Raw genomic sequence first — 27036 nt, forward strand, 5'->3', positions numbered from 1 at the left:
TCTCACCCCTGCTAACAGTGGTGATAAACAAACAGTGTCAGTGTTTGAAAGGCTCAGCGTGTGTGTTTGGCTCTCAGACAGCAGATGAGATTCTCTTCTCTAAAGATGGAGTCTACGTCTCACAACAGACCAATCATATAATACTGAATCAAAAGAGTTAACAAACAAATCTGACTGTTTCAGGTGTGAACGTCACAACAAACTGCAACTGCATTCTTCAGAATATTAGCAACAATAAACTGTGTTTGTACATGAAAGTGAGGAAAACATGAAGTATTATAAAAATATAGCTCATAAATAATCTGATTTAAAGATCAAGTTTTTTTGTTTGATATTGTTTATATTTGTTAATCTCTTGATCTCTTTATAGGCTATATAAAATATATAATGAGAGCTGCAGAGATGATAGAAATAATCTGCTGAAAAAAGTTGAATATAATAGCTGGAGTCTTGAGGAGTTTTACCAGCTAACAGTTCTTGGTTCCCAGAGGATTCGTTTTTTCTTCTGGAAAAGTTCACAGAACGCTGAATTCTGTTCAAAAAACTAAAAGGGAGCAAAAAACTACTGTTAGGGGAGCTTCTGTTTGCTGGGTTGATCTCGGATAAGATTAATAATGCAGAAAGACAGAAACACACAATTTCATGATTAGTTTTTGCACTTGTAAACTGACTAACGTGCAGGAGTTAAATGAAAAATATTCACACAATGTGTCACAGTCACGGATGGTTTTGTTCTCTCTTGCTGTTTAAGTGTAAATCTCTGTTTCACACATTGATAAAACAAACATTCTTGGATTTATATCAACGAACCTGCAGCTGTGTCTCACCTGAGTAACTACTGACAGACTCGTGGCGCGGTGTTTTACGTCATCGTGTTTCCGGTGCCGCGTGACGTTATGTGCAAACGGGATAAATCCACCAAATTGTAAATTAAATGAACCCAAAATTATCCTAATGACAGTAACTCAAAAACTAAAATTAATTACATTACAATCCCAAACACATTTACAGTCACGGTTATGGATTACACGCATTTTTTCTATACAGCAAATCTCGCGATGGTCACGTGTTCACATGGATCTTGCTGTCCTTTACGAAAATTAACAATTTTTACTACATGGTTTTACTACACTAACCATGTTTTTTTATTATTAATAATTTGTTTTCACGCAATTTGTTTATCTGCTGTTGATTGTAAAAATAAACAATATATACTTTTTAAGTTATTAATATTTTAGGTTATAATTAAATTAAATTATATACCCCTTCACCTTAAATTTTCATGCAATAATAAACAGTGTTGCACAACAGTAATAATATTAATAATAAGTAATTTAACCAAGATGTTAAAGTCCACAGCCACATAAAGACAGATTTGACAGGTATAACAGTCAATAAAAACTTGAATCCAGTGTTAACACATCACTGCTCATCCAGGACATGGACCAACATCGTACATCACATATTTACCAAACCATCACTAAACAAACCCATTGATGCTTCTAAATTAACTGATAATATAATGAAATAATAACTTACGCTGAGGCAAATTCATTCAGCAGGTCTCTCCATATGGATGTTATCTGATGAATTGAAAATGTAATGAGGTTTGACATATTTTGAAAGTTGATCTGTCAGCAGTATTTATAACTCTCTGAAGGTCTTTACTAACCCACAACAACAAGAAACGTTTGCATCACCTACTAGATCAATGTTTTCTCAACACTCTCTAATATAACACATTAATAACAGGTCAGGTGTGTTAATAAAGCAAACCATTGGGAATACTGTAATATGATATTAATTCTGTTTCTGAAGGAAATGATAACATGTTAGCCTATAGTTAGATTACACTGTCAAGGGCTATGTGTATAGCTTGACCTTACATAACCAGATTATTATATCAACCAGAAACAAACAAAAACATTGATTGAAAACATAAAAAAGACTCATTATTGGCTCAGACTGCCAAAAGTCATCACCAAAATAACTAACTTTAAACCATTCATTAAATTAGTCATGCAGACACATTTCACATCTGTAATGTATGTCTGGTTTATGTCTTTTATTTTCTATCTTATAGATATCACTTCCCGTCTGTGTTCTTCTGTACTTCTGTCTCTATTGTGTTCAGGTGTTTGTTGACAGAGATGAGGTTGTGTATTTATCTCAAACACAACACAAACAGCACAATTACACATCAGAGAGAATCAGAGGTGATGCTGTAACAGGAGCGTCTCACAGGACATTAAGGAAGATTCTGCAGTCCATAACTCTTCAGACTGACACTATGACGATATACGTGTGCTGCTGAATCAGCTTGCTGGATGACATTGATTTATCTGGAATGACATGCTGTCTGTCTCAGGCACACACGACATGCTAATGTGTTCAAATCAAATCAAATCTGACACCTTCATTGATTTGGAAATGTTGAATGCCAGAGTGAGCATTATTATCTGCAACAGAATGCTTTAAACATATAGTTAACACAAAAATATCTGTTTAACACTCAACTTATGATTATCATAAGATGTGTTTGTTTTTATTAGAAAATATTTAAATATAAAATGAACCTGTATAGCATATAAGATACTAAAGTCTCAGGAGAAATCTTTGACTGCCTACTAGTGAGATCTGGCTTTTGAAATTAGACTTGGCAAATATATCAAGATTTCAAAATCAACGCATGATCAGATCACAAAGGAAGAGCTATTGACCTCCCCATTTATTCAATGGCCAGCCAGCATCCCGTTACCATGGAAACCAGTTTGAGGATCACAAGAAGGTTACACACAGGTGTCTCATCCCTCCATGTGCACACACACACAGACAGACACACACACAGACACACACACAGACACACACACAGACACACACACACACAGACACAGACACACACACACACAGACACGCACGCACGCACGCACACATGCACACACACACACACACACACACACACACACACACACAGAGACTTTTAGACCTTTGAATCTATGGAATCGATTAAGGTTGTTTTTCTGCGTTTCTTTTCTGTTCTTCTTTACTGTAAAAACACTTTCTGAATGCAGAAGTCCTTTAATCGAACCCATATAATCCTCAAAGAGCATAAGATCGCCCATAAGAGCTGAAGAATGTTTGAATCTTTCTCTCTTTATATTGATCTAACATCACTTCTGATCTTTGTTGTACTCTGTAGTTGTGCATATGGTGATTTTACCTCTTGATCTGTGGAAAAAAGTAAATCTACATTTTAAAAAATGGAAAAGAAACATACATAAGACATATCAATATATCTTATGCTTTTCACATTCATTTTATATCTCTTGATTGACCCATTTGCATTTATTATTATTTCTAATAAAGCTGAAGAGAAAAAGGCAATGCTTTGTTTTACAAATCTCCCGTAAGTCTGAATATTTAATCATAAAAGATGGAAATGAGGAACTTTATTTCAGCTGTATAGGATCAGCATTGATCAACACATTTATTTTCTCTCTTTCTCTTTCAGACCCGGTGGAGTCAGATGTCCAGCTGATGGTCACTAATACCCAACATACATTTATGCATTTTCCAAAGCAAAGTGCATTCAAAGCATATATTTGATCAGTATGTGTGTGAATCAAACCCAGGACCTTAAACACTGCTAACACAAAGCTTCCCAGTTAAACTACAGGAACACAACCAACATCATCTATCAGGAGAGGCGTTGAATCTGTTACAGACGTGAAGTGTAAGCAGATGTGCTCAGAGTTCACATTAACATCAGACTCATCTGAAGCACAGAGATTAAATTAAATACACAAGATCTCTTCTATAGAGACACACAATGACCTGCACATCAACATTTAGGGGTGGTTTCCTGGACAGGGTTTATCCTAGTCATAGACTAAAATGCATGTTTAAGCTGCCTTAATTTAAAAATATCTTGCCCTGACATATCTTAACATCAGTGCCATTGTTTTGTTTCACAATGTACACCAGTATTGTTTTTTTTTTGTAAGGTATGTTTGTAAAAACTGCTTAAATGTACTACTATAACTAAGGCCTAGTCCTGGATTAACCTAACCTAAAAAGTTAAAAGAATTAAAAAAGCAATAAACCTACTAATGATTGTTTCATATCACAAAACAAAATTAAATAACTATTTGGAAACTTAAATGAGTGATTTAGTATTTAGCAGTCATTTATTTAGGGTTCCCTTTTGACGTCTATAAAGAAAATCATTGCAACAGTAAAACCCAGTGTTTAAAGAGTAAACGTTATAAATATAAACTCATATAATACAGACTGATAATAAGATCAAGCAGCACTGAAGCAGATGAACCTGAATCTCTCGTGAGAACTCAGCAGGTTTGTTTCTGATTCAAGCGCTGCTGGTTGGACTCCTGCTGAAATGACCATCTGTGTTGTTTTGAATCATTTCTGAAGTGAATCACACTGCTGTGATGTTTATAACTTCTGCATCACAGGGATATACAGTACTGGATATCTCTACATATAAACAAATCATCACACGCTTAGAGATTAGTACTGAACAACTGACAAATGTCATTTAGTTTCACAAACCTTCTGAAAGTACCAGTCCACATATACTGCATTTTTCATCCAATTTTGTGTCAAATATGTAGGACTTTTTATGTTTTCATTTTTAAATGTAGAAATATCCACATTTAAAACTTTATAAATGAAAATAACTCACTTCCGGTAATGCTGCCATCTTAGTCGCGTCCGCATTCAAGATGAGAGCTTTACGCAGCTTACGGAGGTTTCTCTGCCCACCAAATTTGTCATACTTCACTAAGAAAAGTGCGTACACTACGCTGATACTCTCTCCTGAATACAAAGGAGTCTAAGATGGCGGCGCTACCAGAAGCTAGTTATTTTCGTTTATAAAGTTTTAAAAATTTATATTTCTACAACAACACCACGTGGATTACCCTCAGAAGACCTTTGTTTATCATCCTGAAGCTGTTTGGATGTATTTTGTGAAGGATGGATGCACATTTTTTGGACTTGAAGGACGTGAACGCCATGACTTCACATTTAATCAACTGAAAGATCTAAAACATTTTGTAAAATATCTGAAAATGTGTTCGTCTGACAAACGATGGACGTATGCATGCTGGACAGCTTGGGGTGAGTAAATCATGGGTTTAATATTTTTTTAATATTTTCAAACTATCCCTTTAATGTGTTTCTTAAAATAAAATTTTATCATCAGGCCTTTCTTAAAGAGGACATTTCACAAAACAATTAAAGATTTCAAATAAATATTTGGTCTCCCTAGAGTACATTAGCTCAAAATACCCCACAGATAATTTAATATAACATGTTCAAATTGAGTGAGCAAAAATGTGCAGTTTTTGGGTGTGTCCTTTAAAATGCAAATGAGCTGATCTCTGCACTAAATGTCAGTGACATGGTTGGATAGTGCAGATTAAGGGGGGGTATTATTATAATAAGATCCCCTTCTGACATCACAAGGGGAACTTAATTTCAGAAACCTATTTTTTCACATGCTTGCAGAGAATGGTTTACCAAAACTAAGTTACTGGGTTGATCTTTATCACATTTTCTAGCACGGAGGACACAATTATAGCACTTAAACATGAAGTCCAATTTTCATGATATGTCCCCTTTAATGTACCTATAATTCCATTAAAGATGGCAGGCAGAATTTTAAACATTTTAAAAGTGAAAGTGACAAGCTTGTCAAGTATGCAACGCATACTCAAAACCTCTAACCTCTGCATTGAACCCATCCTAGTGAATCGTGAACACACGCAGACACCCGGAGCGGTGGGCATCTATCCCAGTGCCCGGGGAGCAATTAAGAGCACCACAGTCACAACCCACCAGCCTTGAGACTCAAACCAGCAACTCTCGGGTTACAAGCCCGACTTTCTAACCACTAGACTTTTAATACAGAGATATATAAAGCGCATTTTAGTTCATATTCATTGTGTCATACTTATTACACAGATAAGTACACTTTGATAATCTTTAAAACATCATAAGTACTAAAAAAATTATTTTTGTTAGTATATTAAGTACAAAATTTAGTGCGCGAAAGAGCACTTAAAATACATTATGAGAGTGTTTTACTTTTTACCTGGGTATGGATGTAAAAGTTGCCATATTTAAACCATACTCAAAAGCAGCTGCTCAATATTACTGCATCAGTAAGTGAGATTTATTCAACTCAAATGAAGAAAAAGTGTGAAATATGAACAACTAGAACAGTCGTGTACAAACCCAACATCACTTCATCTCTCTGTCATCAATGGTTTGAAGAAAATTTCATCACGGAGCAGAAACTCAATGCATCCCTTTGTGAAGATCATGCAGAGGAACATTATATATAATATTCATCTTCTAAAGGTCTCTGCTTTGACGTTTGAAGTTATTCATGAGGATTATGGATGTATTAGAAACTCATTTGAAATATCTGCGTCCCTCACCACTGGCCTTCGAGCAAAGTCAAAGCCCTAGAGATGGGATTGTACTACAGTATAAGCTTTAGTGAAATCACAACTAAACACCAGAGGACATCCAGTATAGTTACTGTAAACCAGCAGACCATACACTATCATGTTAGAAAACTAATCACAGATACTGCAGACATTAGTTTGAATTATTATTTATGGTCAATGTGACAAACAGTAATGTACTGCATCATTAAAGGACTAACCAGATCAATGTGGATGGCATGACTTTAATTTTTAAATAATTCATCTGTCAACACTGCCATCAATCACAGCCAATCAATACACATTTGCTGTCAACTCAAAATATCCCTCACATCAATTAATATATCATGTCCATAATGCCCCATAATGCCCCTATTTGGGTGGGAGTAAAAAAGATTCCTGTCTGGGACAATAGTATCTTTAGGCGCATTAGCGCTACAACATGCAAACAAACACACTTAAAAAAACTTTTGGGTTAAATTAACCAGTCAGTCAGTGGCTGTGGGCGGGGCTTTATCAGTGTGACATCACATTAACAAGAGAATCAAAACAGCATGTCTAATGAGATTGCTTTGGTTTAATAAGGATTAAAAAAGGAGTGGGTGGATTTTTTTTTCATTGTAGGGTGGTTGTGTTCACACACTGTGGATTGTAGGTGCCCTTTAAAACACTGCCATCACGTTTATTGTAAGTGATGTATATTTAAAAGAAAAAACATTCACACTTGATGTTTCCGAGCTGATTCACTTTGATTTGTTCTTGAGAATTTCTGCCTCCAGCTCTGTAAATCTGTGCAGCAGTGGTGTGTAAACCTGCAATGAGGAGAAACACATCAATGCAGATCACAGAAACACACAGCAAACCTTTACACCTGTCACTAATCACTAATGAAAACATAAGACATCAAAATCTCTGTTGTACTGCAGAACATTCAGCCTTTACTTTTAAACACAGTCACTGCTCAGATCCCTTAAAGGGGTCATATGAGGAGATTTTATGATGTAAAATAAATCTTTGGTGTCTTCAGAGTATGTATGTGAAGTTTTAGCTCAAAATACCTCACAGATAATTTATTATAAAATTGACATTTTGTAGGTATGAGTAAAAACATGCTGTTTTGGGTGTGTCCTTTTAAATGCAAATGAGTTGATCTCTGCATTAAATGGCAGTGCCGTGGTTGGATAGTGCAGATTAAGGGGTGGTATTATTATAATAAGATCCCCTTCTGACATCACAAGGGGAGACAAATTTCAATGAGCTATTTTTGTCACATGCTTGTAGAGAATGGTTTCCCCAAACTAAGTTACTGGGTTGAACTTTATCACATTTTCTAGGTTGAAAGAAGCACTGGGGACCCAATTGTAGCACTTAACTCTTTCCCCGCCATTGACGAGATATCTCGTCAATTAAGAGAAAACGCTTCCCCGCCGATGACGAGATTTTCCGTCTTTCCGCAATACCGCTATTATCCACCAGGTGGCGCCCTTCCGCAACTTTTTAAAACCGGAAGTATTGCCCTATGTCAAGCTGCTGCATTTCCGTGTCTGTTTTAAAGATCGCTCTGGATGGGATCTCTATGAAAAGTCCGTCACAAAAATGGAATTATTTTTGCTTTTTGCTCAAAATATGGTGTTTTTGCAAAAACCTACCCATATTCAAAAGCTGATTGCAAAAGAACCACTAAAGGTAGGATGAAACGGTTTTTTTTGTTTGAAAGCAGAGGGTCTGTTCTTTCATTTGATATATTGTATGTTTATTTATTTAAAGAAGAACATTTTCTGGAAGGCATTAAACTTTGGTGAAAATCATGAAAAACGCTGGCGCTGGCTGGCAACTTTTTTTAAAAACGCTGGCGGTAAAAGAGTTAAATATGGAAAAAGTAAAAATTTGATGATATGACAGTGACACCCTTAAACTCTTTCCCCACCATTGACGAGTTATCTCCGTCAATTAACTTTATCCCGCCAGCTTTCTTAAAAAAAAGTTGCCAGCCAGCACCAGCATTTTTTATGATTTGCACAAAAGTTAAATGCCTTACAGAAAGTGTTTTTCTTTAAATATATAAACATACAATATATTAAATGAAAGATCAGACCCTCTGCTTTAAAAAAAAGCTTTATTTGTCCTCTTTTTAATCAACTCTAAAATATGGGTAGGTTTCTTTTAAAATACCACATTTTGAGCAAAAAGCTGAGTGCTGGCATCTTTAAAAAAAAAACGCTGGCGGGTAAAGAGTTAAACATGACAGCGAAACTGTAAAGTTTGACACTAAAGGTCTTTCTATCTACAGCAGTCTGATAATAAAGTTTTGTATGTTTCCCGCCTCTTCATTTGCCCTTGACACATCCATGAAGAATGTGCAGTATAGTGAATCATGGACCGTATAATCTCAATAATCCATCCAAGTCATTTGCAAAGTTTGGGAATCACAGTAAGAGTTTTGAACATCAGTATCAACACTACAGGTTATCTTATAAACACATCAGCTCACTTATACAAAATGACATTAAGTTCATATTTCACAGACAGAAAGCAGCGTTGATGTCTAATGTACTTAAATAATAAATAATAATAACTGTAATGCACAGACTGAAACGCGGTCTCTGTTGACTGTAATTGATGTATTAACCTTGAAAGTTCACTTCAAAGAAAGTGTAAATGAGATGTGAAATAACGCAGGGAAAGTTAATGCCATAAACCAGACAAAGAGTTGAAGAAATCACAAATGTAGAAAATAAATAACACTTACAAAAGGATTATATAAGTTACATCTAATAACAAATATTTCAAATCAAAGCAACTCTTCTAATAACTGTACAGTGGATTGAAAACATATATACACCGCTGTTAAATTTGCAGGTTTTTGTGATTTAGATCTGGACTCTGACTGGGCCATTTCACAACCTGGACCTTGTTTTGATGAAGTCATTCCTTTGTTAATATTGGGTTGTTGTCATACTGGAAAGTGAAAATCCTCTTCATCTTAAATGTTTTAGCAGAAGCTTTAATGTTTTGGGCCATAATTGAGTGGTATTTGGATCTATTCCAGCTGAAAAAAGCAGCCTGAAGCCTCCGTGCTTTACTGTGGAGATGATGTTCTTCAGGTGATGTGCTGTGGGGTTTTTGCACCAAACACATCTTTTGGTATTACAGCCCGAGATCAACTTTGGACATCATTATTAAGGATTATTCCATGTGGTTTTAGAAGATAGAAATGTTTTTTTACCAACTTTAGATGGTCTTTAATGTTTTTGGTTAAAAAAATGCTCAAAGCCCAAACATGAAGAATTCAGGAGATTATTGTCACATGTATGGAGCTGCCAGTACTTGCCAGATATTGTTGCAATTCTTTTAATGTTACTGTTGGCCTCTTGGCAGCCTCCCTTAGCAGTTTTCTCCTGGTCTCCTCGTCTATTTAAGGTGGATGTTCTAGTCTTAGTAATGTCACTGTTGTGCTACATTTTCTCCACTTGTTGATTATTGTCTTTACAGTGTTTCATGGTATATTCAATGTCTTGGAAATGTTTTGTAGCCCTCACCTGATTGATATTTTTCTGTATCTGCTAAGTGAGCTCTATACGGCCCATAACTAACCCTAACCAAACTGAGGTCAGAAAAGGACCAGTCACACTTTATTAATCATATATTTATTAATCAGTCTTTTTCATTTATGACAGGTACTCATTTATATTTAATGTTATCATTTATATGTGATTGGTTGATTCTAAACACAATCCCTATAATAAAAGGATGTGCAAACATATGCAGTCAGGTTATTTTTATTTACACCCTTGAATGATTTCCATTGTTATTTATTTTAATATATAGGTTGGAATTTCACAATAAACTGGAACGGATTCTGACATCTGATTAATTTTGCTTTCATTCTTTAAATCACAAAAACCTGCAATTTTAACAGGGCTGTATAGACTTTTTACATGCATTGTAAATAATGATTAAATGTATGAACAGATCAGGAAGGAAATATTAAAGGTGACAGGTGGTCTTTATGTCAACTTGAGGTGGGTTTGTGCAGTGAAGAAGGTGAAACTGTTTCTCTCTTTCACACAAAATTGCTTTCCGGCCCTTGACATGATTCATCCATTTACCACAGTGTCAGAAGATCCCTCGGGTGTACAGAGAGAAATGTGTGTGTGTGTGTGTGTGTGTGTGTCTGTGTGTGTGTCACATGTCAACATCATCCTCAATATAAGTGTGTGATACAGCAACAGAGAAATGATGAAAGTGAGAAACAGACTACAGCAAAAGATGTGGTCCAGTGCGAAGCGATGCAAGACAACACCACAAACACAACTCACACTTAAAAGTGTTTTTCTACATTTTGATAAATGATCTAAGGACCCAGTACCCAATGAAACAAATAACATGAAAGTCAACGGGTACCGCCAACTGTGTGCTTACAATCATTCATCAAAATACAGATGAATGTATTTAAACAGATTTTCAGCTATTAACTAGGCTACTTCAGTCTGTTCCTCACATTGAGCCGTGACATCAGAAGATGAGCACATTTTTGGCTCAGGTACATTATATTAAATGAAAGCAGACTTGCGTAGATCAACAATCGTTTCAGTCGTCCTGAAGACGGTTGTGTGATGTCACCGCAAGTGCAGAAATGCTGAAGTCATGAGCACATTCAGCAGCATGAAAAAGGTCAACATGACTGTGATCAAAGAGCGTCACAGTTTCACTCGTGTGAAACACAAAGAGATTTACTACAACACAACACACAGAGGCAATGATGCTAAAACCTCACCGGCCCACTGAGAGAATTTTGGGTCACTTTTCTGAACCAGACCAAAGCTGTGATCATTTGACATTTGTTGAACGGCGTGTAGTTTCTGCAAACACATCTAATCTTACCTCTTGAGCTCCTGGAGTCGGTGTGACAGCCAGCTGAGGATCTGGAGCCGTTCTGAGCAACTCCACGAAAGACATCGACTCTTCTTCTCCCACGACACCTTGACCAAAAATGATTGGATTAAGTGCGCTTAAAAACACAGATATGAGGAAACACAGAAAGACTGTACTTCTTTATACAGTAACAGTGAACGTGTACAGAGGTCTCATAGAGATGAGTAGAGGCTATCATTTAAATCTATTGCAGAAACATCTCATGAGCTCCACAAAAGAGAGAAATTCAGTATCAGATCCAAACCTACACGGACATTTCTGCTTGTTCTGATAGACGGAGAGAGATAAAGACATGAATGAATGTGAAACATAGCAACCTTCAGACCAGATATACTCTATAGAGATGATGTCTGAAATATCTATTCAAATAAAGTTCAGTGGATATAAGGTCTGAAATGCTAAAGAGATGGAGTCAGACTCCAGTGGACGTGTCTGATGTCCATTATGACTTACAGACTCTCTGAAGGTCAGGAAGAGAAGATAATTAAAGAGATATTGAACCAAATATCTTTAATAAAAGCCAATGAGAAAAACGCTCTGAAAAGTTTCCACAGGCAGCAGGTCGTATGGTGTCATGTGACATGCGGTATTCAAAATCACACACAAAATCAACAAAAGCAAAATAAAGAGGAATACAAGAGCATCTCCTACAGCTTATAAAACACACCAACACTATCTGATGACCTTTTCACGATGAAGATGTACAGACTGTAAATAAAGTTAAAAATTTGATAAAAGAGTGAAGGTGAACCTCCATTAGCATCTTTCCCTGGGGACGTCTAATCCAGAACAATGAGTCAATCCAACATCTGATTCATTTCACAAATCGAATGATCTTAATCCAAGACTTTAAAGAATTACTCCACTTTCATAAAAGAAAAATTTTTGATAATTTACTCACCCTCATGTCATTAAAGTTTTTTGAGGAAAACATTCCAGGATTTTTCATTCTGGGTTCTAGACAATCCCAACCGAGGGATAAGAGTCTCATCTAGCCAAACCATCAGCATTTTCGTCTTGCACTAGCTGTGTGATGCGCCAGCGTGAACTTACATATTACATAATCACGTGGAAAGGTCACGCATGACGTATGTGAAACCATAGATATGTATAAAGGCTAGATGTCTTACGGTGGAGTCTCTAACGTCATCACCTGGCGGCCATCTTACCACAGGGCGCTCGCTCACTCGTAGCATTGAATTTTAATGGTGCAGGTACTTTTAAATGACCATAACTTACTTAATTTTCTACCGATTTTCAAACGGTTTGGTTTTTTACAAACGTGTTAAGATGGCCGCCAAAATGCGGACTTTCCACTCAATTGGCCAGCAGCAAGGGCGAGACATCTAGCCTTTATACATATCTATGTGTAAAACTACCACTCCAGTGCTTACAAGTGTGGAGAAAGAGAAGCGTTCAGATGTTGTTGTATGTGGAATGATAATAATTAATGTCTATGTTAGTTTATTGTTAAAAAGTGTGCGTTTTACGTATGCAACATGTGACCTTTCCACTTGATTACGCAATATAAGGTCGCGTTGGCGCATCACACAGCTAGTGCAAGATAAAAAAGCTGATGGTTTTGTCAGATAAAACCCGTATTCCTCAGTTAGGATAGAGTCCTTTAAAGCTGCACTTAAACTGTAAACTGTTCACTATATGGAGAAAAAAACGGGAATGTTTTCCTCAAAAAAAACTTAATTTCTTCTCAACTAAACAAAGAAAGACATCAACATCTTGAATGACATGGGGGTGAGTAAAATATCAAGATTTTTTTTAAAGTGGAGTAATCCTTAAAACCCCATTTAATAAAATATTGATCATGGATTGAACTTAAAAAAAAAAACAGATCTCACTTTCAGTTTCTCAAGGTTTAGTATGGCAAATAAAACTCCATAAGTGCTGATTTATTTTAATAAGGATAAAGCCAGCCAATCAGATTGGAGCTCATCTTTTTTAAATACCTGTTTGTGGTTGCCACGTGCATGCATTCAATTCTTCCTAATTAACACAAGCTGGGTGTCATGATTAATAAATAATGAGATGAATTTGTGAAGCCTTTGTGAGGAGTGTAACAGTGTTAAAGGAATAGTCTACTCATTTTCAATATTAAAATATGTTGTTACCTTAACTAAGAACTGTTGAATCATCCCTCTATCATCTGTGTGTGTGCACGTAAGCGCTGGAGCGCGCTGCGACGCTACGATAGCATTTAGCTTAGCCCCATTCATTCAATGGTACCATTTAGAGATAAAGTTAGAAGTGACCAAACACATCAACGTTTTTCCTATTTAAGACGAGTAGTTATACGAGCAAGTTTGGTGGTATAAAATAAAACATAGCGCTTTTCTAAGTGGATTTAAAAGAGGAACTATATTTTATGGTGTAATAGCACTTTTGGGAGTACTTCGACTTGGCGCAGTAACACCCTCCCTCTCCCATTATGAGAGTGAGAAGGGGAGCGGACTTTTCAGGCGAGTCGAAGTACTCCCAAAAGTGCTATTACGCCATACAATATAGTTCCTCTTTTAAATCCGCTTAGAAAAGCGCTACGTTTTATTTTGTACCACCAAACTTGCTCATATAACTACTCATCTTAAATAGGAAAAACGTTGATGTGTTTGGTCACTTCTAACTTTATCTCTAAATGGCAGCATTGAATGAATGGGGCTAAGCTAAATGCTATCGTAGCGTCGCAGCGCGCTCCAGCGCTTACGTGCACGCACACAGATGATAGAGGGATGATTCAACAGTTCTTAGTTAAGGTAATAACATATTTTAATATTGAAAATGAGTAGACTATTCCTTTAAGTATCTGTCCATGTAAAGTCTCGGAGACATTAATGAACGTTTATATGAATGAAATGATAAAAACAGTAATTAAAGTCTGTGTTTGATTGTGATCATCATCATGATCGTGTCAGATTCAGTCAGCAGGGCAGCGGAAAACACCAACAATATTTTCAATAAAACCTTTACATTTTATTATTTTAATGTCTGATCCTTTCACTAGTAGATCTGGTTCCTGACTAAAGTTAATATTTGTTTTCTTATACAGTTAACTGTTATTACTGTATATTGTGTATTTGATTAACTATCTATTTTATATGTACATTAGTACGCTGATATATGTGTAATATAAAGTCTTACCATGTAAAGCTCTATACGCACAGCCCAGACAGGCCGAATCGGTCACATCAATGGTGTATACTGGAGAATTAAAGACATCGCTTAGCACCTGAAGAGTTAAGAGAAGATCTCAGCAAACCATTTACAATACAGTAACACAACAGATAAGATCACATGCATGCATACAACTATAAGTACAATACAAAGCTGCAAATAAACAAACAAATGTATATGAAAATGTAGGAGTTTGTGCACACTTGTAAAATGTCCTTGTTTGATGACGCTCCTCCTGTCGCCAGCACACGTGTACCTGGAACTGTACAGAAAAAGCTTTCATTTAAACAAACTAGAAGATCCACAGACTGATTTATCTTTTGTGTCTGTGTGAATACATATAATAACATTACAAATCTTCTATATGTTTGTATGTGTAATGATTGGAGGAGAGAAGCAGATACAAACTCAAGTCTTTAATAAAATACTAAACAAAATAACTGCTAGGAATACACTGAAACATGTAGTGTATATATAAACTGTTTAACTACATGAATTAATGATAAAGTATAACGGGCAAACTCTAAGACACCAGCAATAATGACTGACATATCCATGTGGGCGGAGTTTAGTCAACAAACTGTTTTACTGACGTCATTAAAGCAGGAAGTAGAGGACTGTAGTCCAAACCGGCCGTTCGTTGTAGGCTTTTAAAGAGGAATTCTATTGAAGAAAATATATCGCTTTGAGCTTTATCATTTTACAGCTATTATTTATGCTATTATAGCAACATTACACACTAACTAGGGTTTAAAAAATGGTATCAGGAAGAACGTGACCTTTAAAATGCTCATGGTTTAGACCAGACTAACTTTGAGTCTAATAAATAAAAGAATAATCCGGACGTGCAGTGAATATTAAAGAGATGGATGATGATTGAGAGCTGCAGTACTGAATCTCATTGACTCTCAGTAAACAGATCACACAATCATTCAGATCAGAAGAAAATCCCTGAGCTCACAGTTTCATTAAAGTGTATTTGTGTGATTATAAAGAAACTCTGACTGCCAGAAACACAAAACACACAAAGACAAATCCCAGACACACATACCACAAAAACACACAAACACACCACAAAAACCGTGGCACTCACAGACACATACCATGCCAAAAACACAGCACAAAACACATACCATGACCCACACACACCGCTGTCAACACAACAGAAAGTGTCAAACAGAAAGTAAGAGATAAGTGTGAGAAGATGACATGAAGTTCAGACTCACTGATCTTGTAGTTGAGCTTTTCAGCATGAACCCGTTTAGCCAAGAACTGTCCTTCAATAAGAGCTCGAATTTCCACCTCACGCTCAAAGACATCGACCTGTGAGAGAGCAAACACAAAAACTGACTTCAGGTAATCACGGCTGAACATTCACTCACGAGAAACACTCATGAGACACACGTAAACACATGATGACAACCACCACACATGCTCTGTTTAAAATAAACATCCCGGAGAAACAAGAAAATCTCACCAGACTCATGTCATTCATGTTAAGTTTAGAATTTAAAAACAACCGAGCATAAAGATCTCAGAAACCAGTACAAGAACCTGCGGTGTAACCTTTTAAAGAGCATATACTTCAGGTCCTGGATGCTGATTGGTCAATCTAGTGTTACAGTTGTGCTGTATATAATATTTAGTATCCTACCAGTTATGATGTTAAACACATGTTCACCAGCTACTGTAGAAATCACAGAGGCAAACTAATAACTTTACAGATCTAGAAAGACTTTGTCTTATTTCCATGATGAGTGACAGTTTTATTAACTCTTTCCCCACCATTGACGAGATATCTCGTCAATTAAGAGAAAACGCTTCCCCGCCAATGACGAGTTTTTCCGTCTTTCCGCAATACCGCTATTATCCACTAGGTGGCACCCTTCCACAACTGCATGCCCGTGTCTGTTTTAAAGATCGCTCTGAATGGGATCTCTATGAAAAGTCCGTCACAAAAATGGAATTATCTCTGCTTTTTGCTCAAAATGTGCTGTTTTTGCAGAAACCTACCCATATTCAAAAGCTGATTACAAGAGAACTAATGAAGGTAGGATGAAACGGGTTTTTTGTTTGAAAGCAGAGGGTCTGTTCTTTCGTTTGGTATATTGTATGTTTATATATTTGAAGAAGAAAATTTTCTGGAAGACATTAAACTTTTGTGAAAATCATGAAAAACGCTGGCGGTGAAAGAGTTAAAGGGGTCTTATTATGAGATTTTTTTAAGATGTTGAATAAATCTTTTGTGTCCCCTGAGTACATGTGTGAAGTTTAAGCTCAAAATACCCCACAGATCATTTATAATAACATATTAAATTGACATTTTGTAGCAAAAATGTGCAGTTTTTTGGGTGTGTCTGTTCAAATGCAAATGAGCTGATAATGCTAACACTGATCACCATAATGGTGGTTTGGTGAAATTGAAATTTGATCATACTGTAAATAATTTTTTCTCTCTCTGCACTAAATGTCAGTGTCGTGGTTGTATAGTGCAGATTAAGAGGTGGTGTTATGTGACATCACAAGGGGAACCAAATTTCTATCTTTGTCTATTTTTTTCACATGCTTGCAGAGAATGGTTTACCAAAACTAAAGTTACTGGGTTGATCTTTTACACATCACTGAGGGCCCAATTACAGCCCTTAAACATGAAGCCAAATATTCACACTACGACCCCTTTAAGGAGTTAAATCTATAATATACTCTTTTAAATGTGATTTTATATTGTCAATATAGTCACTCTTGTGAACACTGTGCATATTCCCCTTTAGTCATGACTAAATTTAATAATACACAATCACATATAAAGAACAAGAAGCACCACTGATACTTTCTGTTTATTCTTTTTGTATATGATTACGAACAGTTTTGTGTTTTTGCTGTTTAAACAGAAGGAAGATAATGGCTGTGTCTGAAACTGCATACTTCTATTCTATATAGTAGGTGAAAAGCCTGAAGGTTATATTTGGGGTTTGGGTTAGGATGTCATTTTATGAATTGGTCTCTACATGATTTTCCTCCGACCCTTAAACCATTTTCGCTTGGGGCCAAAGTTGGGGTTTGGGTTAGGAAAAGTCATATTTTCCATAAGCGACAATGTTAAAAAAAAAAACAGAAAAACTACACAAAAGAACAAAAAAAAAAAAAACACCAATGGAAACGAAAGACACCTGCGCCCAATGACACAAAAAAGCACAAAATAAAAGTATACACAGCATCAATATGATTTCCAATAGGAATCGTAGTATAAACTATTATTATACAGCATATTTTTAGATAATGAGCATTTAAGCATATCCTAACAAGTCAAAGATCCATGGAAAACAATGACTAACCTGCTGACCTTCAGCATTAAACCTGTAAACGCCAACGGCCGGAGGTGTGATCTCCATCACATCAAAATACATCCCTGAAAAACACACACACAACTTTTCCGTATCAAGAGTGTTTCACTGATACATAAACATACACACTGCTGTCAGCATAAATCAACACTTTCACAAGATTTATTCAATGTTAATAAAGCGCTTTAGAAACTAAATACAGCGTGAGTGCAAGCTTGAGAGGCAACGGGGGACAATCGTCCTTGGGCACAGTTCAAGGCAACTGTGCCAAATATGAGTGTGAGGTAAAGAACCAGTGTGTCTGACTGAGCTGAAATCACCATTACAATGACATCACAGCGTCTAATTGGTCAGATGTGTAATCACCTAAATTTCCATTGTTGCCCATCGGTGTTGACTTCAGTGCACTGGAGAAATTATCCCATGATCCTTCAGCGAGTTCATTACGGATTCTCTCTCGAGTAAAAGAGCCATTTTTAAAGCTGACGAGTGACAAAAACAAGCTCAGGTGGTTAGACACAGAGACATCTTCACGCACACATTACAGCATTGATCAGTTCCTCAAACACAAATACTGATGGATTCTGGGACTCACATTGGAAAAAAGCAGCACAAAATTCAAACAGAAAAACTCTCATCTGGTCTAGAAGATCTTCAGCGTCAAGTGCTTTAAAGGTGAAGAAAGATTCTTATGTATACTGAATCCAACAGATTATTTGAAAAAAAAACTTAACTACAGTATATACACTATAACCTCTTATACCTTTTAGCCTTGACTGTTAAAGCACCATAATAGCTTTAGGGAAAACACAGAAGAGAAAAATCAAATAAAACACATCCCCAGCGGGACCCCTACCTTTACTTCAGTGTTCTGCATGTACATTTCTATCTAATCATGACAAACTATATATCGTTGGAAAGCTCTAAGAGTGTGGTTTTAATATTTCAAGGCCGTCTGATGATAGAAATGACGTAGTGACAGTCTCACTGACCCCATAGGAATGCATATGAATTTTTATATATTCATAACACTATATCCTACAATATATCTGCAAAAATGTTGCTGCAAAAACTACATATGGGAAAGGTCTAAGAACATAGTTGCCATATTTCAAAATCTTTTAGCAATAGTAATAATGTGGTGACAGTAATTTATTAGTTTGTGACAGGTGTATGCAGCAAAACGCTGACACCTAGTGGCCGTTGTTGGTAAAACCACTAAAAGTGTTACACAAACCTCTGATTTTTACTTGAAATTTGGATCACAGACCAAAAAAATGCCATATATATTAATTTAACCCCCCCACACACTCAAAAAAGGGTTTTACGATGTTAAAGGTTCTTTATGGAACCATACAGGCAAAAATGATTTATCTATGGCATCATAAATTATTTTTTTAAGAACTTAAAGCCACTAAGAAGATTTTGGTAGACTTAAAGATGGATCAATATTAGGACCAATAAGTAAAGCATTGCATTATCAGCTTAAAGGTTTTTGGATTGCCTCCCAGAAAACACACAAAGTGATCAAATCAGATTTACTTAAAAATGTGTGCACATGATCTAAAGACAGAAGCCACATTGAAAAACTATGATGTTACCATATTAAAGCCATGTATGCATCGGAGTCGACAGGATTACAGAAGACGTGACCCTCTACAGTGGGTATTGGCTGTTTAATCCACAGAAACACAGTGTCACTGGTGCCTAAACTCACCTGCAGGACAGAGAAAACTATTAAAACATATCTCACTCCTTCATATACATTAGATTACAATATATATAAGCCAGACATTAATCTCTCTATTATATATCAGCTACAGCGTATCACTGATCCACAGACAGCTACATGTATTATTATCTAGATAGATCACAAACCCAAATACATTTCAGATCAGAAACCCAAAGAATTAAACAGTTGCTCGGTGTTTAAAGACAGATGTTATAAAGTATATTAGTCAGATACTCACAGCTATATCTCCTTCACACAGTCTCATACCGGCCAGTGATGCTGGAAAGACAAAACAACACAACAATTCACATCCCAATAAAACAACATTCAAAATCAATCTACTCTTCACCTCTCTGGACACAAGTCTTTCAAAGAGTAACAACTTGGTTTTGCAAGTCAATTCAATCTACTATTTTAAATTTTGACCTGACATAACTTATAAAAACAAGTTGTAATTGTTTAAAAATATATGCTGATTTGACAAAAATGCTGCATTTTTTTACAGTGTTAGTGTAGACAAGAATCAGAGGAAAGAGGTTATGAATGCTGAACACATGGTAAGAAGGTCTGATTTTCATGCAATGGCATCTTTACTTGTCTTCATTTGAAGTGTAGAGGAAGACTATAATCTCAGGTGGTCACTACATTGCAGAAAAGATCAATAAATCACCTAAAGTCTTCATGTTAACGGGGACATCTCTGCACAACACCTGACTAAAATAATAATCCTGCACTTCTAATGTTTAATGTCATCAACTGTGAATGTCAGTACAGTAGACAGAGATGATGTGCTGCTGCTGTCATCTACAGACATCTTACCAGAGACACATGCTGTGTCCCAAACCACTCCCTCATTCACTATTCCCTATACAGCAAATGATAATTGAGTTCACTATATGGGGAACAACAATGAGTGAGCGTCTTAAATATATTTTAAAAAGTAGGAAATACCTGACAACAAGAACTAACAAAAGTATATAGGCGTATATTTGTGGTGTTTACTGTCATTATCCTTCAGCTCATTCCAGTTACGCGTTCGTCTCCCATTGTAGCATGGGAAATAATGACTGAGCGATTGTACGTTGAATGTAACCTCAAAGTCAGAGTGCATTGTGGGTAAAAAGTATTGAACGAATGTAGAGAATGAAGTTGTTCACTTAGGTTTCGGACACCACTACAAAAATGGCAGACGCCAAATATAGTGCACTGTTTATATTATATCATATAACAATCTACAGTATAAAATCATGTACATGTCACCATTAAACCTCATGATTTTCCCAGCCAGGCGGGTCGATAGATTATGTTTGTAAGATTGTGAGGGATAGAAATTGTTTTGGGTTTTTACCAGGATTGTCTCCGGTAAACGCCACCACTTTACAGTTCTTTGAAAAGCCGTAGCGTTGAGTGTAATATGGAGATATCTCACCCTGTAAACAAGACAAACAACAATACATCAGTGTTAAAAGTTTTTGTCTTTGTTATTAACATAACAGATGATTAAGAAATGATTTGACCAGAACAGCAGTGGACGCCACCGGATCACCGAGTTTTCGGGCCAACCGAGGTGCTGTGTTTCTCAGACAAGACTTTGACCAATTTTTGGTAAAAATGGCCATCAGATTCATCCCTGAGCCTTCAGGCAAAGAGAAAATACACATCTGAGACCAATGCTGCAATTAATAACCATTTTAATAATGAATTATTGCTAGTTTGTGTTTTAATAATGGAGTATTGAAGATTTCTGAGATTCTGTTCAGATCTGAAGAGTTGAGGTGAAAGCTGCTTTATAATTCACAGTTTAACACTCTTGACTCATGACAAACTTACTTTCATTATTTTATGAGACTCATATTCACAGATAATTCAAGTGGGAAAATATTATGCTGCATTTACACCGACCGCGGTAAGGGCGTGAAGCGCGAGTGATTTCAATGTTAAGTCAATGTGAAGACGCGTTGACGCGCGTCAGGAGGTCCCGCGGCGCGGAAGAGGCGTTCGGCGCGGCGCGGAAGACGCGTTTCCGCCTCTTTCGCGCGTGAAGCTCGGGCGAAAGGCGCGAATTGAGCGTTGTGCGCGGTACGCGCGGTAAGCGCGAATGGTGCTTTTTGTGCATCTTGCGGTTCACGCGAATTTGCGGCTGACGCCCGAGTTGAAAAATTTGAACTTTGGCGGAATTTCGCGCCGCGTTAACCAATCAGGAGCCTGCCTGCTGCTGTGGTGGCAGCCCCGCCCGGAGTCACTCATTCAAGCAGTCACTCGGAGCTATATGACAAGTTGTTATTTCTATAGAGGAGACAGGAATAAAAAGGACCTCGCTTGGAAGAGTGTCAGTAAGGACTTTGGGCAACTTGGTAAGTTGTAATACACTAGAGTTGTGACGTTCGCGAACGAACCGATTCTTTTGAACGGCTCATTAACATGAACGATGGGAGCCGAGTCGCGGCTGGAGGAGAGCCGTTCTTTCTGTCGTTCTTTTTTCCTATGCGTGTTTCACACAGATGCACACAAATTAGCTCCTCCGCGAGACAGAACAGTTATAGGGGGAGGGGTGCACATGATGATAGTTGTGCACGCATCGTTCACGTGAGAACTCCAGTGGAAAAAAAACGGTGTGCCCCAGATGTCCTATTTGCAAAGTTTACCGTAATAATAGTATTAATAGTGGACTGTATGTAGACATTTATTTCCATTTTATTTATTCTAATTTTTGGAAGAGTTTGTAGTAAAAGCTGTTTTGCACAGAAATTCATTGCAGCCGGATTTTTTTTTTTAATGTTTATTTGTGAGTAGGTATTGTATGAATAACATAAGTCAACGTAGCTTTACACATACACACATTTTGTACTAAAGGTAAATCCAAAACAGTGATGTCACTGTCTAAGCAGAGGGATTTTGTGCAACCCTATGGAATATAGTCCACACATGACAAATGAGGTTAAAATCAATATTTCAGAATAATTTAAACTCAGATATTGGTGTGTGATATCTGAACTTAATTATTAGACTACAAATCTCACCTCATCATTCCTCCTAGTGATTATTTCCAGGATAAACTGAGATGCCCCTAAGCTGGCTTCTTAAAACTGACTAAATATTTTAAAGAGCCAAAAGAGCCGTTCTTTTGAACGGCTCTTTGAAAGGAACGGATCGCCAAGATCCGGATCCCCTCAAAGAGCCATAAATCCCATCACTATAATACACGCTTCACTTTTGAGTCACGTGACGTTTATCTGCCCGCGCCGTTTATTTTTCCCCATAGTAAGGTTAACCAATACAAAATTGGTAACTCTCTTGATAAATGCACAAGTAACATCAGTCATCTTGCAAACAGACACTCGCACAGCAGTTGCCCCTCCCACAAGAAGCGGAGTTTGCCTCGGACGCGCGTCAAATGCTTGCTTTTTCCGCGCGTCTACTCCGCTCTACACGCGCGAATGCATCCAAAATGTTCAAGCGGCAAACCTGGCGCGGTAGACGCGATTTTGACGCCCAAACCGCGTTTGGTGTAAACTCAGCATTACACAGACAAGTTATTAATAATGCATTCACTCTTGACATAGCAAAGACAATTTAAGGTCACAGAAAAGAGAAACATAAGTCTGAATAGTGATAAATAAATCTACCATCACTGTAGTCGATCGGTGCATAGTCGCCCAGAAAAAGAGTTGCAGCAAAACTGCTTATCAGTGATATTCTCTGAAAATGACAGCAGATTAAATGTTATCACATCAAATATTTATACTGTAGTCTCACTTTACCCTAAGTTTTTGTTTATGTCATATATGTGTGTGTATTGTGTATAATGATTTATATTTATAAATATCTAAAAATACACACACATGCACCAAGGAGGAATAGGGCCAAGGTAAAATAAAAAAATAAAAACATGGAGATTAAAGTCATTATGATGATCATTTGATGTAACTAGTAGTTTTTCATGAAAAAAGTCAAAATAAGATTGTGTTGAAAAGAAATAACCCAGCAAGCAAAAACCAAGACGTTAAAATGACGGCTAACTATAGACCCAATATAGACCGGCTATGAGTAACCCACTTCTACCCTAAATAGCCTTGAATTTGGTTACATGCCATTTTTGCCAAAATAACTTGAAGATGTATGATATTCCAACATGTAGGCAAAGTCAACAGGTGTTCAAGGTGTTTGCTTTCATTTGTTTTAAACTTATACGTATCGTCTATTCTTGGGCTATGGTAGACGTCTATTAGATTTTCACTGACAGCCCAAATTTAGCCTGGTTTTAGCTCAAATTGCTTGCTGGGAAGAAAAATTATGAGAATCGTAATATTGCAAGAATAAAGTCAATATAACGAGAATTAAGTCTGCTTTGTAGATCTGCTTGTTTAAATCACTCCATTTTCGAAATATTACAACTTTATTCTCGAAACCTCATGACTTTATTCTTGAAATATTACAACTTTTATTTATTTTGACTTTTTTCTAATAGTTTTATAATGATATATTATATTTTTGCATTATATTGACTTTAATCTCGTGAAAGCTTGGTCCTTATTCCCCTTCGTACACATATATTTAAGAAATATGTACACGCATATGTACATTTTTATATATAAATGCATATGTTTGTATTTATACATATACATAATTATAATACACAATACACACACACATATGATGTATTGTAAACAAAAACTTTTATTCTGTGTTGTGTCTGTATTTTTGTCAAAAAAAGAGCTGGTCTAAAGTTAAACTGTACCTCTGTTAGATCATATTGACGCTGCTTCAAACGCCACATCTTAGCAATCTGATTTCCAGTGAAGCGCTGTTGATAAAATATATCATGTGAATTAAATTCAATCTTAAGAGAGAGATGAGTTGGACACATCAGGTTTAAACTGACTTCATATGCTCGTGATCCAGTGACGTTAGCGAGCAAATGACCGCCCCCTAGTGCCGTCTCCAGGTTCTGACACTCTTCTGTAGTACTGGAGTCCATCCAAACAGGACTGTCTTCAACCATAAAACAATCCTACAAGAGACATTCACATTAAACACATCAAATCATTAGTGTTTACACAATACAACCTTATACACATCTGAGAAATCTAACCTCACAAACCCTGAATGTAAGAGTAAAGTTTATCACAGGGAAAGAGAAGTGATTTTTACACTGTAACTTTGAGGAAAAATAATAATGATTCATTTGTACCGTACATCATAGCAGTATGTTTTCTGGTGAAATCTATTAGGTAAAGTATTAACTTGTTGGACTATAGACCCTGAACAAACAAGACCGTCAGTATGAGGTTATGGATAAAAGTGAACCCTGCTAGATGAATATAAATGTTGTCACCTGTAATATCACATGCAAGTCTAGTTCTGGGTCGAGATTATTCAAGGTTTCTTTAGCACCTTTCGTCCAGTATACACTGCCATGTTGCTAAAAAAACACCAATCAAATAAGATTTCAATAAAACACACAAAGAAACATACAAAGAAAATCTAAATTTATTTTAGATTGTTATAAAATCATCAAATATATTATATATTACTTAACCTGAAGGAAATCTTAATGATGTTTATTGCTATATGGATGTTAAAGGATGATAATTCCTATAAAGTTCTAGAGATGAGGGGGTTCAGTTGTTCATATCATTAAGTCAAATATTAAGTTAGTAGTGATATTATATTGACCTGTCCACTGCCTGAGATGGCTCTGACACGAGAGAAGTCAAACTCAGAGTCGCTCATTTTCTTCAGGAGAACATCGAGTGCCTGTGCAGAAGATTTGAGATTTACTTTAACTATTGTACAAAAATAAACAGACACAGCAATGTATCTTAATAACAAGTGAAATCAAAACAACATCACTTATTATCACTACAGGTTTCTATCTACACTGTTTAGACCCAGTAAAGTGTGTTCAACTGAGGTGACCCTCTTTATGAGAAGATAAAAGCATATATTTATTAGTCAAAATACAGTTAATAACAAACAAACATGCAATGGACAAGACATGTGGATTTAAAGACATGTGGAAGTAAATATTATGTTTCACATGAATCAAGGACAAAATTGTAAGATACAGTCAAATAAAAGTAGCGAAAACTATTCTAGATATTTGAAAATATCATATTTGTCTCTAAGATTCAATTCAAGCATCAGCCTTTATATCAAAAGGTTTTTAAGATCATGAAAAAGTAAAAAATGTTTTGACGGTGACATGTAAGAAAAGTGAAAATGAATGTTTTACCTTCACCCACATCAGTGTAGGTGATGTTACTGTAAGTTTATCATCATGGATATGAACTCCTCCATGAGTCCTGAGGAGAAAACAACATGTGCTGTTAGTTATCAAAAAACTATTAATTAATCACATACAAAATAAAAGTGAGTTTTTGCATAATATATATTTTTATTACTGTCAATTGTTCAATAAAAAAAAAATATATATATATATATATATATATATATATATATAATATATATATTTTTATAATGACTTTTAATCATCTGGTATCAGTGTAATTTTAGTGAAGTCAGTACTCAGTTGTTCTCAAGTTCACAGATGAATATATATATATATATATATATATATATATATATATATATATATATATATATATATATATATATATTAGTTTAAAGCATTATAAATTAATGAATGAATGAATTTACCTGAACTCCTGCAGCTCGCTGTCGAAATGAACAGCATTCTGATAAATAACTGTCAGGTTTCCATCGATAGCGATCACTTTCAGCTTAAAAACATTCAAATACAATGACATTAGTTACAGTGACATCATGGCTTTTGTCTGTCTGTCTGTCTGTCTGTCTGTCTGTTTCTGTATCTTTTCACATTAAACATGACATAGCTCTGAATACAATACTACCGCTGTAGGCAAGACAATCATAAAGTTCACGCATTACTACCTATACTCTGTACCATGGTAAGGCCACCGTACTTTTACTGTAAACATTCTAGTATAACAACACAGTTTGTGCAGCAGAACTCTTATACAATACCTGCTGCGTGCTGAAATCAAATCCCAGGTAATAATCTGCACGTGAATCCATCGAATATCAAACATCCCGCTGCCGAAAACTACATGCGCTACTGTAGCCGATCTCACTTCATGAATATTAAGTCGAATATGATGATGCGTACCCTTCGTGTGTCACGTGACTAAAATAGTTTTCATAAGACCATAGGATAGGTGCATTTACCAGCTGACCAGCGCTCGCTCACCACCATCAACCAATCACGACGCTATTTGAGGGACGTCATGTAACTTAATGAATATTTATAGGCTTGACGGATGACATCAAAGTACCGCGAGACCGAATGGAGAAATCATATGGAGCAGTCTGATTTCGACTCGCTCTC

At 36.3% G+C, this 27036-nt stretch overlaps 1 protein-coding gene across 1 annotated transcript; it reads right to left on the minus strand.

Moving 5' to 3' along the window:
- Window positions 1-6698: 6698 nt before the first annotated feature.
- On the minus strand, window positions 6699-26801 carry xylb (xylulokinase homolog (H. influenzae)). Its single transcript, XM_065258919.2, has 19 exons — window positions 26676-26801; window positions 26328-26410; window positions 25903-25972; window positions 25344-25424; window positions 25003-25089; window positions 24550-24678; window positions 24406-24471; window positions 23294-23366; window positions 21185-21303; window positions 21016-21097; window positions 19906-19946; window positions 19537-19652; window positions 18302-18417; window positions 17927-18000; window positions 15818-15914; window positions 14795-14853; window positions 14559-14646; window positions 11358-11455; window positions 6699-7285 (listed from the first exon to the last, which is right to left on the minus strand). Exons 1-19 carry the CDS (start codon window positions 26724-26726, stop codon window positions 7217-7219), a joined length of 1599 nt encoding a protein of 532 aa, XP_065114991.1. The 5' UTR covers window positions 26727-26801; the 3' UTR covers window positions 6699-7216.
- Window positions 26802-27036: the final 235 nt, after the last annotated feature.

This window comes from Paramisgurnus dabryanus, chromosome 22 (genome assembly GCF_030506205.2).
Source record: "Paramisgurnus dabryanus chromosome 22, PD_genome_1.1, whole genome shotgun sequence".
NCBI classification, from domain to species: Eukaryota; Metazoa; Chordata; class Actinopteri; order Cypriniformes; family Cobitidae; genus Paramisgurnus; species Paramisgurnus dabryanus.